Source organism: Globicephala melas, chromosome 21 (assembly GCF_963455315.2).
Source record: "Globicephala melas chromosome 21, mGloMel1.2, whole genome shotgun sequence".
Classification (NCBI taxonomy): domain Eukaryota; kingdom Metazoa; phylum Chordata; class Mammalia; order Artiodactyla; family Delphinidae; genus Globicephala; species Globicephala melas.
The window spans coordinates 12,524,857-12,539,101 of NC_083334.1; the positions used below are offsets into that span (position 1 = coordinate 12,524,857).

Here is a 14,245-nt window from a genome sequence, read left to right on the forward strand (position 1 = left end):
ACAAGTTTTCCAAATGCAGGAGGTAGAACTGACCACCTCCTGGAAGCAGAGGAGCTCAAGGACCAGGGATTTACAGGTTGGCTCACAAGACTCATAACAACACGAGTATTTTGTGTGCTGTTCGGTTCACCAAGAGCCTCCCCCAACGTGCGCTTAATCATCACCACCTCCCACTGTGGATGGTATTATTTTTCCCACCTTGGCACAGAGAGGTTAAGTGACACTCTTAAAGTCACACAGCTGTTGAGAGGCAGGGCTGGGATTGGAACCCAGGTCGACAGTCTCCTGGTCTTCATGTGCCTTCCAGGACCCCATAGCCAGAGGTCGCTGCAGGGCTCCTGCCAGCACAGGACAGTGGGCTGTCCCTGTCCCTTGCCTCTTCACTCACTGAGTGGTGGCCAGTTACAGAGTATGGAGATGAGATTTTGGAATAGGATGCGGGTTGAATTCCAGTTTGCCGCCTTCCAGCTCTGTGATCCTGGGCAAGCTGCGTAACTTCTCCAAGCTTCAGCTTCCTTGCTGGATGTGATACTACCTGCCTCACAGAGATTCTGGAGGATAACCCGGCTGTGCGCTAAGCCCGAAACACAGTAGGTGCTCGATAAATGGCTGGGGGTGGTCAGCAGATGCCACTGGCTGCGGGGCGAGGCGCTCAGGTCCTGTGTGGCAGGGTCGAACCCTCCTTTGCTTATTTAGCTGTCACATCGCATTGCACACCCATCCAGTCTCACCCCATAAATCACTCCCTGGCATTACCGCTTTCCAAATCACACTGTTTCATTGACTCTCTGTTTCCTGAATTGCCATCATCCCCTATCCCGCCTTCTCCAGCTGTAGCTTGTAGTTTTCAATGGGAATATATTTATTAACGTACTGCATTTCTGACTTATACTGTTTCTTGTTCTTTGTCTGTGGTGAGCTCACAACACATCCCAATTTAGCTTCGTTTGCTAATATCACACGCTGCTCCCCCCGCCCCAGTCTTTAGTGATTCCTGAAGAACTAGGTAGAACATACCACTGGTGATGTCACTAATCATGAACCCCATGGGACATATGTGTCCCATGACCAAGGGACAGGTGGAAGAGAGATGAGGACTGATTGCCTGATTTTAAAATTCCAGCTTAATTCTACAACCACAAACATACAGCAACAAAAAATCTCAGCCCTGAAGGTAACTGGGGATCGGTCTGATCACAGGTCAATCCACCAGTTCTTATTAACACGACAGGTTGCTCCAGTGAAACAACTATTCTTACTGATTTTAAAAAGTAATAGTAAACTGGCTGGTTATGTGAGAAGCGAAGTGATTGAACGGATTACATGACATAATCAAATGACATCATGTAATTAACCTCAAGAAGGTGCAGGGATGATTTCCTTCCTCGTCCTCTCCCAGTGGCTTTCACCATTTCACTGGGCTCTGTATCCCCACATTAGCATCCCAGCGCAGGCCTGTGCAGCCGTGCGACACATACCACACAGGGGCAGCCCTGTGGGTGAAGCGCCCCAGACCTCAGTCCCCAGACAGGGGGTCCTCAAGCTACTGGCTGAGCCTCACCCCTCCTGACCCTACCAGGCCCAGGGGCTGCCACACAGCACTGCCTAGTGACATCCCGGGGAGGTGCCCGAACCCTGCAGGAGAGCAAGGGTAGAGGGGTCTGTGTGTGAGCGTGTGTCTGTGTGTGTGAGCGTGAGTCTCTGTGTGTGAGCGTGAGTCTGTGTGAGCGTGAGTCTGTGTGTGTGTGAGCGTGAGTCTGAGTGTGAGCATGTGTGAGCGTCTGTGTGTGAGAGCGTGAGTGTGTGTGTGAGCGTCTGTGTGTGTGAGCGTCTGTGTGTGTGAGCGTGAGTGTGTGAGTGTGAGTCTGTGTGTGAGCGTGAGTCTGTGTGTGAGCGTGTGTGTGAGCGTGAGTCTGTGTGTGTGAGCATCTCTGTGTGTGTGAGCGTGAGTCTCTGTGTGTGTGTGTGTCTGTGTGTGTGTGAGCGTGTGTGTGTGTCTGTGTGTGTGAGCGTGAGTCTGTGTGTGTGTGTGTCTGTGTGTATGAGAGAGAGAGAGTGAGGAGGCCACCAGAAGGCTCTAGCGCAGAGCGCAGGCAGCCCTGCGGCTCCGCAGTAGCGGCCCCCAGGGAGCTCTGAGTGGCGGAAGGGCTGACACAGAGGAGGCCCTGCGAGGCCAGGGGACCTTGTGTAGTGACCGCACGTGGGGAGAGCGTGAGAAGAAAGCACCGCGAGGCTGTCGGGAGGAGTGAGGCGGTGTCTACCCGAGGCTGTGCCAGTCCGACAGGGTGACCGACTGTCCCGGTTTGTCGGGGACTGAGGGGGTCCAGGGATGCAAAACTTCCTGTTTTAAAACCAGGACAGGCCTAGGCGAACCGGGGCAAGTTGGTCGCTCTATAATGAACACTCTCTTGTCAATTCAAATAAAATCCTCACCAAGTCCATTTGTTCAGCACCTTCCAGTACCTTCCGGGACCTCTCCTCTGTACATGGGTGGACAGCAGTGCCGGGACGCCCCCCTTCATGAGCCCCTAAACTAGTTCGTCGTTTCCAACAGGAAGGACCCAGAAAGAGTTCACAGGAGGAACACTGTGAGGAATGGTTGTTATTACGTTTATAGACTCGGGTTCTTTTATTTGGTGCCTGCGTTGTATTTTAATGCCTCACTCCACTACCAGCTCACCATGAAATGTCTACCAGAAGCCTGCTGAACTGGGGAAGCCAGATTACTTAGGAGATAAGACTTGTGGTTTCTAGACTCGATCTTTGTCTCATTCATCCTTGGCATTAAAAAAAAAAAAAAAAGTAGCATTCACTGTTTACCCCCAAATCAGCAAACCAGTTAATGAAGTTGGTTCAACCACTGCCTGGACCTGTCTCTTTGACTTGCCATTCTGGGATTCCTTTCTGCTGCTGAGCTGCAATGTCTCAGTGGCACAGTCAGAAATGGGGGTGGCGCTGGGAACGAGGATCGGGGTGGAAGCGGGGTTGGAAGGCTGGGAAGAAGCAGAGGGTGGCCTGAACAGTCTGTAGTCATTACTGTCTGTCTGCATGTGGCCAAGGCACTTGCTTCGATAAAATGTCTGGTCATTTACTTGCTTTGTACTGTTGCATTTGGGGAATATATTAGCACGTATATTTCTCACCGCCTCCTTCCGATTTCCCCTCGGCGTAGATCAGAAAATGGTTACTAAGCCACAGAGAAGAATACTCCTGAGGGCGCAGGAAATGTTTTCCAGCTCCAGGAAAACATCTAGACTCCCGGTCTTGCCTTGCACCCAAAGTGACTTCTCTTGGGGCAGCCAAGGAGGTGGTAATCCGTTCTTCGTGGGTTCCCTCCCAGGCCAGAGGCGCCGTTCGGGGTCTTGTCTGGGTCCCCCTGCTCCATCTGGGTGACCTGCTCTCCAGTCTTCCCCCTTGAAACTCACCGTCTACACTGCTGGATCCCAAGCCTGGCTGTGCACACAGTGCCCTGAGCTTATCCCGGCTCCCACTTTGGGTATTTGGATTCAGCAGGTCCGTAAGGCAGGAACTCTTGTCTATTTAATCATCGTCCCCCAGGTGACTGGGATGCATCGTCTGGCCTGGAAACCGCTGGCAGTCATTCACCTGGCGTCTGTCCCGTGCCGTGTTCAGTGAGTATCCGTCGTTTCCTGAGAACGCTTCGCGTTATGCTGGGTTACCACGCTGAGGTCAGAGGCTGTGCCTCAGGCCCCTTCGTGGGGTCCCACAGAGCAGCGCAGGGCCTCCCTGCCAGAGACAGCACAGGGCCTCCCCGCGGCAGGCGCAGAGTCCAGCATGGAATCGCTCACACAGGCTGCTTTCCAAAGAGGAACCTGGGCGGCCGACCGGCTTTTCCCACCTGCCATCGAGGCTCATTGGCCGGCGCCAGGTTCACAGTTGGTTAAACATTTTGACCATCACCCCTCGTGTCAGCCACTAAAAGAGTACTTCCTGTCGAGGAGTAGGGTCAGGGACCCGAGGGCCCCCTCCTCCTCTCTTGATGAGGCCTCTCACCCCACCTCTAGGGCACTGGGGAACAAAGTTGAAATCTGGTCCGATTAAAAGCAATAAATAAAATGTGAACACCTGTCTAAGGTGTGTGAGGGGCCTAATACAAATGAAATCTACGTTATTCCCCTAGGACAGGGTTATAATAGCGACTTCCCACGCCCTCCACGTTGCAATAAACGCACATCATCTTAGCCTGGAAAAGGCACCCAGGGATGTATCAGAAGTGGCTTCGATTAGAACTCTTGCGGAAGGGAACGCAGTCCGCCTGGCTCTGGGCTTTTGCTGCTAGGGTTAAGGTCGAGCTAGGCGTCTATTACAAAGCACCGTGTCTCTGGTTTTGTGGCATCGTCATTTTAAACCCTCCTCCCGAGAGGCTTCCTGTGGGGATGACTCCTTGGAGCCCCCCAGGAATGGTGGTCATGAACCTTCAGATGTGTGTCTGCCATGCACCACTGCAAAGACTTGTCCCCCAACAGTTTCTCTTTCTCCGTCTTAGAAGGCTGCCTCTTTCTAGAACGGAATTTAATTGCTCAGGCCTCAGGCCCCGGTCTGACCCTGGCAAGCCTGCTGCCACACGCAGCCTAATTCTGGAAATGGAAAATGCCAGACAGCAAAATCAGCAGGGACCAAGGGCAGCAGAATCCCTTGGAGTGGAGGGAGGTGTTGGAGGGGAGCACTGAGCGGATGGGCTTTCCTTTTTTTTTTTTTTCCTTTTTTTTTTTTGCGGTACGCGGGCCTCTCACTGTGGTATCCTCCCGGTTGCGGAGTACAGGCTCAGCGGCCATAGCTCATGGGCCCAGCCGCTCCGCGGCATGTGGGATCCTCCCGGACCGGGGCACGAACCCGTGTCCCCTGCATTGGCAGGCAGACTCTCAACCACTGTGCCACCAGGGAAGCCCGATGGGCTTTCTTTTATTCTTTTCTCCCCCGGACCATGTTTACTGAAGCGTGCCAACAGTGAGGAGGGCGTCCGTGTGCTCTCCGACAGTGCATACCAATGACCCTAGTCACCCCCAGAAAGCAAGCAGCTTCCAGCCCCCAACACCAGCTTCCTGAAGCTCCATTACTTGCGCCTGGACGAAACTGCTCCAGCTGCCACTAAAACTCAGAAGCCACATTCTCCAGCTTGTCTTGATTTCCCCAAATATTTTGGGTTCGGGCCTAACTGCCATTCAACCCCAGGCCTTAGAATTGAGCCCGGCATTTCATATCCTTTGCCAATTTTCAAAGTAAATCTTTCCTCTGGAGACAAATTCGGGCCTCCCTTGGAAGCTTGGGCCTGAATTTGCTGCATTTCCCTCCACTCAGACGAGAGCCCAGAAGATCAACGATGAAGCGCCCTGTCTCACAGTCTTTCACCAGCTTCCGGCTGCAACTGGCTGACTTTTTGAGCACAGTGGCATGAAGTGGACACTGTTCAGGAGAGGCCGCAGGAATTAGCCCCTGGAGCTGAGTAGGGCCTGGGGAGAGCTGATGTATCCGTCCGCCCTTGGGCTCCAGCTGTGGGCTAACGGAAGCTAGGACAATTGCCATTAGTGGTTTCAACACCTTTTTACCTGTTGAAATCTCTTCTAGGGCTACCAATAATTAGCCAAAGTTAAAGGCCTGACTCAGCTTTCCCCTCTGTCTACTTGGTCACTGATTTACTAACCTACAAAATAAACAACCTGTCAACGAGTAATCAAGAACCAACTGTCTCAATATTTATGAATTCATCTCTTAATTCATATATCACAAACATGTACCGAGTTTCTGCCGTGTACTAGGCTCCACAGAGGAAAACGAAGGTCAAGATGCCACAGACCTGCCCTCAGGGAGCTTCCACCCCAGGAAGGAAGAGTTCAAAAGCAGACAGACAAGTGCAGCACCTGGGGAGTGATTCAGGGTTTTGTGAGATTCCAAGATGGAGGAAATTAGGGAAGAGCTGGGTATTTCATGGAAGAGATGGTATTTGAGTTGGGCTTAAAAAACAGGCGGGAGTCAGGAAGGAGAAGGCACTCTGGGTTCTACTGATGGTTTATTGGGCTATTGATGGTACCAGAACCCACGAGTACAGGTGTGGAGAGCAGGTCAGGAGAGCATGAAGTACGTTGGGATCCAACCACTTGACACCCGACGCTTGAGTCTTGCATTAGAAAAATCATTTTCACAAATAAGAAAATTCTGGTTCAAGTATGTGCAAATCTCCCATGTTGGTGAGAGGAAAGGAGAGGGCTGGTTAGGAAGAGTTTTTTTGCCTTGTGACAAAAGCAAGAAAAAAATGAATGCCAACGTTAGAACTTTTGTGAAGGAGCTGAGACTTATCTCCAGACCCCACTAGGAATCAGAAGGGTAAGTCCATAATTCCAATCCACGAAATCAGAAATACCTTGAACATTTTAGTGGAAGATTTGAAGGCTCTTTGGAGAACTGGATGGACTTCGTGCTTAACGGTTACATCTGGGTTGTAATTCTTTGTCACTCCTAGCTCTGGGACCTTAGTCAAGACATTTAAAACTCTGAGCCTCGCTTAACTCAGTAAAATTGGGATAACGTCCACAATGCAGAAACAGTAAGCAGGAGACACTTAATTCAAGGTGGGATATATATTTTGCTCCCTAATAAAAGTATGAGATGTACAAGAAGAAGCCACATCCCTGCTTTCCTGCTTTGGGATGAACTGAAGGATGGGATGCTTGGAGCTACAGCAGTTATCTTGTGCTCTGAAGGGAAAGCCAAAAGAACTGCAGGAGAACTGACTCAGGGCCTTGATATCGAGTTGCTGGATGAACCACCTGGAACTTCTTCCCTCTAAACTTCTAGTTATGTGGGATAATGAATCTTTATTATTTAACCCATTTATTCAAGTGGTGTATGACTTATAACCAAGAGCATCTTGACTGATACCCCAAGTTTCCCCATCACTGTGTTTTAATCACTCATTGGGAAAACGTGCATCGTCTTGCTAGATGTGCTAATGCCAAGATACCGTATTGACAGTTCAGATACTTCCAGACTGAACCTTCTCTGACAGCACTGACGGCTGGAGCAACTTCCCTGGTGACTGTCCACCCCTCCTGGAGGAATTGAGATGGCTCCTCGTGAGTTGTCCACTGTCTTCATGACACCCTCTGGCTTTGCCACTCTCCCTATGTAAGCCAGTTTTTCCATAAATTATCTCAAATCACCTCTGTACTCTTATAATCTCCCTCCCTGCCATGGACCAGCCTCTCAGTGTGGTTGATTTCAGCTAAATGTGAGAAAGTAAACAATAGAGGCACATAGTCCTACAGAGAAATGAGTGACAGTTAACTGTGGATTAACCCTCAGCATCGATTTGCTTTTAAAAACTTAAAACAATTTTACCAGAATATTCTAAATGGAACAAGTTGCAAAATGTAAGCCCTTTTGTACGGCTTGGGAAGTTGGCTTTATGGAATAAAATTGAAGAGGCACCCAGTCAGGTGGCCCACCTGACTGCACGTGTGTTCAGTGCAAAGTCCTAAGAAAACCACTGGAGATGAAAATGCTGTATAACCTCACTCCTGGTGAACTTCAAACGGTGTGATAAAGTGACCAGAAGCGTTAGTGCGCTTAGAGGAGAGAGCGCTAGGGGGCAGAGGGACCTTCTTGGAAACTTCCAAAATCACATGGCGTAGGAAGCCGAAGTCTGCTGATCAGGAGGACCCAGCTTGGCCGCGGACAGCGCAGCTGACATTTCTGACCAGTTCTGCTTTGTTTCCTCAGTGACCAGCTGCTTCTCTGGTCTGAGAGCACACAGGAACAGCTCAGTCCTCCCGAACGACTGAAGTTTACGTCAGGGAATCCCCGTTTTCCACACCTGGGTCGCTAGATGTCCACTCCTTTTGCCTGATCGGTATTTCTGCCGATCGCCACCTGCCCTCACTCTGGCAGATTAAATACCACTCTTAGGCCTTATACAGTCGTCCCTCGGTATCCACAGGGGATTGTTTCCAGGATCCCCTCGGATACCAAAATCTGTAGATGCTCAAGTCCCTTATACAAAACAGCACAGTATTTGCATATAACTACACACATCCTCCTGTATATTTTAAATCATCTCTGGATTACTTATGATACCTAATACAATGAAATGCTTTGTAAATAGTTGTAAATACAATGAAAATGTGATGTAAATGGTTGCCAACATCCAGCATATTCAAGTTTTGCTTTTTGGAAATTCCTGGATTTTTTTCCCCTGAATATTTCTGATCAGAGTTGGTTGAATCTACAGATGCGCAACCTCGAATTTGACTGTACTTTGTTGGCCTCAACCAACAACTCTCATGTACCAACACCTGCTACTCTCTTTTAGCCTGTAGTCTGGTCAGTTTGTAACCCAGCTTCATACTCATACTGACAGTGATCCAGGCCCTGTCTGGGAACTGACTCTAAACAGGATGTGACTGCGGATTCCCCTTTGGGGTGCCTTACCAGCTGGCCGGGTATCAGAAGCTGATGCAAGGGCCTAGTGAGCTTGGAGTCCAGGTGGGCAAGGAGGAAGCTGCTGAAATCACCCGGGCACCAGGCAATTAGGGTTTGGGCCCAAAATGCAAGATAAGCTCTGTAAAATCAAGTTGGCAAACCAGAGACCTGGACCTGTGGACTTTTGTCTGCCAATCATTTCCCTTTAAGGTGAAAGCAAAGCCGAGCCTCTCCTGGCTTTTCGCTGCCCTAAAGCAATTGCTTTGGTTCACAGTAAGTGTTCCACTTTAAACGGAATAGGTTACACTGTAAGCCTGGGTAATTGAGTTAAGGCCCATTTGTTAAAATACAGCAAGTCTGGAGCCATGAAGTCTAAACCATGGCTCTGGGTCGGAGTCTCCAGTTTGCGTCTACAGAGTCACCTGACCAAGCCTTTGGATTCTCTAAAGAAGGAAATAATACAACAAATGAGACGTAAGCAAAAACGAAATTTTTCAGGTGGAAAAGGTAAATAATTGTTTACCTTTGGCCTTTTGATAGAATTTGTATAATGAATATCTTGTCATATGTTTTATATTTACCTCAGTTATGAACCATCCTTCATCGGCCACTAAGGTCAAAGGAGAGACAAATTTCCCCTTCTTGTAGTAGAACCTGCTCGGGATGGCCTCCTTCTTGTAGACAGTCATGTGCTCCACTGTTCTCAATTTGTTATATATCTGCAAAGATAACCAAGAGTGACCAGTTTTGCATTCTCTCTCTTAAATGTATGTGAATATTTATTGGACCTGGAGGAGAGGAAGGACTTTATAAAAACTTATTTATGTCAAAAATACTACAGTAAAATAAAAAGGTGAATGAGAAGTTGGTCTGCCTGATGTTAAACACCACCAAGATCAAAGAAAAGCATTTATTCTTTGACTAGACCTACAGCATGTCCTATCTGCACCTGATTTTTTTAAATAAATTTATTTATTTTATTTTTATTTATTTTTGGCTGCGTTGGGTCTTTGTTGCTGGGCGTGGGCTTTTCTCTAGTTGCGGCGAGCGGGAGCTATTCTTCGTTGCAGTGGCTTCTCTTGTTGCGGAGCACGGGCTCTAGGCGCGTGGGCTTCAGCAGTTGTGGCACGCAGGCTTCAGTAGTTGTGGCTGGCACGTTCCAGAGCGCAGGCTCAGTAGTTGTGGCCCACAGGCTTAGTTGCTCCGCGGCACGTGGGATCTTCCCAGACCAGGGCTCAAACCCGTATCCCCTGCATTGGCAGGCGGATTCTTAACCGCTATGCCACCAGGGAAGCCCTACGCCTTATTTTAAAATACTAGTGACTGTTTGCCATTAATTACACTGCTAATTTTCCGATGAAGATGTAAACCCTGTACCTCTTTCCAATATTTAGCAGCAGCTTAAATCTTTATGGCTAGAATTAAAATCAACCGGCTGGTGTTGATTTGTTGGCCCTTAGCCAAAGCTGGCATATATTCCTGGGTAGAACTGAATATAAAATTGAGTTTATCAATTCAACTCTGGAAAATAATTAGCCTTTAGGCTGTTTAGTAGAGAGTTTCTACTGGCCCCAGGAGTTATGATTTCCTACTTAAGAAAATCCATAATTCTTAAGAAAAGTAGGGGGCATCACCAGAAAGATTTTGCATAAGTGAAAACTCTGATGACACATAACGGGCCTCACAAACTGTTGTGTCCGTCACATGACAAAGTGTCACCCAAACATAGCCCCAGTTCTGAATAATCTACCAACTGCTTTAGGCAGCTTGCACTGCCTGATGTACACACCACATTGGAAGAAAGAAGCTCTTCCCAGCTCGTGAGCTGTTGATGCTCTAGCATCCTGGAGACGGCATGTCCCTAGGTGCCAGATAGGAGATAACAGATGACGTTCCTTGCCAGGAAAACAGAACTTCTTTGCAAGAAGCCATTTACTGTGGGACCTGCCAACGTGTAAAATATTCTTCCCAGTTTCATATTTAAGGAGTTCACGAGAAGCCTGTGCAAACATATTCAGCACCTCCACTTGCTGACCGTGGAGCCTGAGAAAAGGGGGCACCCGTCGGGGGAAAGGGACGAGGCTGGGGAGAAGCCGCACTGCGGGCACTGAGTTCCTCAACCCCAGACACACAGATCTCGGACTCTCATGTGGGAGGGAGCGGTCAGGGCTGGGAGGAAGATCTCTGTCTGGGCCAAAAGGGCCGAACCCCAGCCTACACCTGCCGTGGGGAAGCAGGGCAGGCAGCCGGCCCAGCCGAGGCTGATTCCCATCTCCCTGCCGATGCGCCGCCCCTGGCAGCGGTGGAGGCCTCCCCCAGGGGAGAGAGGCCCAGAGCCTGTGCTGGGAGACGCCCAGGCCACACGGGCCAAAGCAGTCAGCTGGCGGGGCCACTCGCTCCTTCACCTTCAAAGCGTGGTTTACCCGCCACTCGGAGGGAAAGATAGTTTGGAGGGAGGGGTAAGCAGGGGCCTTGTCATAGAGCGTGCCAAGTCCCCGGGAGCCCTGCCCCACGCCATCTGCACGCCGTGGGAACTCCGCCACGGCCTTGTGGGGACGCCCCCTCGGATGGTGGTAATCGCCGTAGGCGACACACACATCGTCCCTGCAGCGGGCCCAGCTGCTTCCCGTGCTTCACGGCCGCCCAGGAGGGCAGCTACAGTGTCGTCAGTCAGCACACGCAGTGGAGAGGCGGCAGGAGGGCCGCTTAGGGAGCTGCTCGGCTGCTGAGTGAGGAGGTCTGAACCCCGGCCGGCCGCGTGACTCCGGGCTAAGGGGCCGACCCACGGCACACGCGGCCTCAACCTGTGCTCGTCCGTCGCCTTCTTCTCTCCAGTCCCTGCTGAGAACAGGTCAGACTGGCGGCTTTCTCCAGAGAAGGGCCTTCTGTGCAGGCTTCCGCTGTCCCCAGCTGTGCAGGAGAAGTGGTGCATTTTGGCCAAGAGCGAACCGGCCCCGCGCCACGTGCTGGGCACTGCACACCCTCGTCTCGTTTCGTGCCCACTGACGTTCAGTGCCCGCTTCAGAGAATAGAAGACACGGGAGGATGAAGCACTGGACCGAGGTCACTCAGCGAGGAAGGGGTCAGGTGGGTCATCTGCCACTGGAGTCCCGGCTCCCGAGGCTGCCCTGTGCCTCCGCCTTAAAGCTACACACAGACTCAGCGCAGAGTCATGGCCTCTGAGAGTGCGCTCTGCCCCCGTCCCCCCACCACCCTTCCCCCCCCGTCCCCCCACCACCCTTCCCCCCCGTCTTGCCTCAGAATGCTTCCCGGGCGCCGGCCACAGGCTCACAACCGGCCCTCGGTCCTTCACCTGCTGCAGGTCATGGAGGCTGATGTACTTATCCAGCTCAATCACTTTGTCCATCCAGAAAATGTCAGTCATCCCGTGATCTGAGAAGATGATGACGTTGAGGTCGTCCTGCAGCTCGCGCTCCTGTGGGAAGACAGGCAGTCAGGACGGCGCCCAGAGGGGGACCCTCTTACACCAGCTGTCTGGCAAAGAGGTGTTTTCAACTACAAGTTATAGGAGAAAGCCTTCTTCCCCAGTTCTGAATTTAATCATCTGCTTGTCTGCCCTATAAGACACGGTTCAAAATCATAGCAGAAGTGCTGCAGGGAGGGAACGAGAGAGCCAGTCCCCGTCCGATTAGCGCTGAACATAATACGTACGAGGCTCCAGCCTTTTAAGATAGCCTTTCTGTTTTCATCCTCTTTGGGTCTTTCAACCAACTTGTGTGGGAATACAAATATCACTCGCCCGTTTTACACGTGTGAAAAATTAACCCCACAAAAGTTTAAAAACATAATATTTTAAGTCAGACAAAGACAAATATCATATGATATCACTTATACATGGGATTTAAAAAAATGATACAAATGAACTTATTTAAAAGACAGAAATAGACTCACAGACAGAAAACAAACTTATGGTTACCGAAGGGAAAGTGGCTGGAGAGGGATAAATTAGGAGTTTGGGATTAACATATACACACTACTTATATAAAAAACAACAAGGACCTACTGTATGGCACAGGGAACTGTATTCAATACCTTGTAATAGCCTATAACGGAAAAGAACCATATATAGTCTATTTATCTATCTTTCTCTATCTCTCTCTATATATATCTGAATCACTTTGCTGTACACCTGAAACTAACACACTAACACAACATTGTAAATCAACTATACTTCAATAAAAAATAAAATTTTTTAAGTTTAAAAATAATACTTTGCTAAAAGTCATTCAGTAAGGGTGTGGCAGAATCAGGGAGAGAACCCAGGCCTGGGTTCCGCACCCACACCAATCTGGTTACCAGACTGAATGGTTTGGTGAAGCGTCAGGCCATCTCGCCAGCTGAGCCAGGCGGTAAGGCAGATCTGGGTCATTTCAGTGCCACTGGCCTGGCTGTAAGACAAGGGAGGTCGTGGTACCTGGGGAGGCGTTGCGTGAAGAAATGAGACCCCTCAGACCCTTGAGCTGGCCCAGTGAGCTCTCAGCAATAAGAAGGAAGATGTCGAGGGGTGTGACAGTCAAGGAGACAGAAGAAGAGGGACAGAGGGAAGGTTAGCCCAGTGGTCCTGGTTCTCGGTCACCTGGATCCACGTGGTCATGTACTTCAGGACGGTGTCCACGGCCCTCAGGGCTTCTTTCCTCTGTGGCGACGAGGGCCCATAGTGGTGGCCTTCCACATCGATGCGCTCGTAGTAGATGGCCACCAGGTCCGCCTGGCCGCTCCTGGGGAGGGGGCGGGCAGGGTGAGAGCTGAGAGAGGCCCTGCCAGCTTTCCCCCCTCCCACCCGGCACTCCTGGCGGAGGCATGGGCATCCTCCAGCCCGTGCCCTGTGGTCCAGGCACAGCGATACCTTAAAAAGAACAAGGGGGTTCTCCAAGGGAGAGAGAACCTTGGAGAAGGTGCCAGTCCCGGGCACCCTGGTGACAAAAGTCAGAGAGCATGCTTATGGGTCACCTCCCCTCTCAGCTCAGCATGACCCAGGAGTTGGAAGAGGACTCGCGACAGGCAGGGGACAGTTCTGATAACTCCCCTCACCACGAGCTGTCACCAGAAGCTCAGAGAAAAGAGAAGCCATCATTCAGAAAACGTCTCCTCGGATACAGGGGTGGGAGGGAGACACAGGAGGGAGGGGATATGGGGATGTATGTATATGTATAGCTGATTCACTTTGTTATACAGCAGAAACTGACACACCGTTGTAAAACAATTATTCTCCCATAAAAATGTTAAAAAAAAAAGTCTCCTCCATTATTGCTGGTCTTCGAGGGAGCCTCTAAATAAAACACTAGACTGTAGGTTTCACTGACCCGCAAGAATAAGAACAAGCTTTACCAGGCAACCTGGCAGGAGGCAGATAGGTTTGTGTTTGTGTTCAGGGCCTGACATCTCTGGGGACCCAGGAAGGGTCAGCTCCAGGGCGGGCACAGGGTGAATTCTAGCACTGACCACACTTTCTGCATCCTGGAAAAACGCCCCCCTCGGCCAGAGTACTGGTGGTAAAAATCCAACTATTTAACCCTCCGTGCGAAGCTGAGACTGAGTGGGAACTAGTGACAAACCTGGAGTAGGAGGCTGAGGGAGTCGGGTGGGGGGAGAAAACACTGTGCGATGTACCCCCTCCTCCACACAGCGCACAGCTTCCCGCTGTGACTGCCCTGCCCACAACGTCCCCAAAGCACCTGAACAGAGCAGTGATGCTGATGACGGTGATGGTGCGGGCAGCAGTAACAGCGACTGGCAGAAGAGGAAGCAGTGGAAAAGGAATGAAGGCTAACTCCTTTGTGTGGACTTC

At 50.5% G+C, this 14,245-nt stretch overlaps 1 protein-coding gene across 6 annotated transcripts in view; it reads right to left on the reverse strand.

The window, feature by feature from the left end:
* ENPP6 (ectonucleotide pyrophosphatase/phosphodiesterase 6) overlaps positions 1–14,245 on the reverse strand; it is a 126,641-nt gene that overhangs the window by 14,269 nt on the left and 98,127 nt on the right. For all 6 annotated transcript variants that reach the window (XR_009560537.1, XM_060291453.1, XM_060291454.2 and 3 more), the window contains 3 exons: positions 13,034–13,175; positions 11,693–11,872; positions 9,018–9,155 (listed from right to left, as the gene is read on the reverse strand). Coding sequence is in view for 5 of the 6 variants with exons in the window: in XM_060291453.1 (XP_060147436.1) it covers positions 9,018–9,155; positions 11,693–11,872; positions 13,034–13,175 (460 nt within the window). In the remaining variant the exon portion in view is untranslated. The remainder of the gene's footprint in view (positions 1–9,017; positions 9,156–11,692; positions 11,873–13,033; positions 13,176–14,245) is intronic.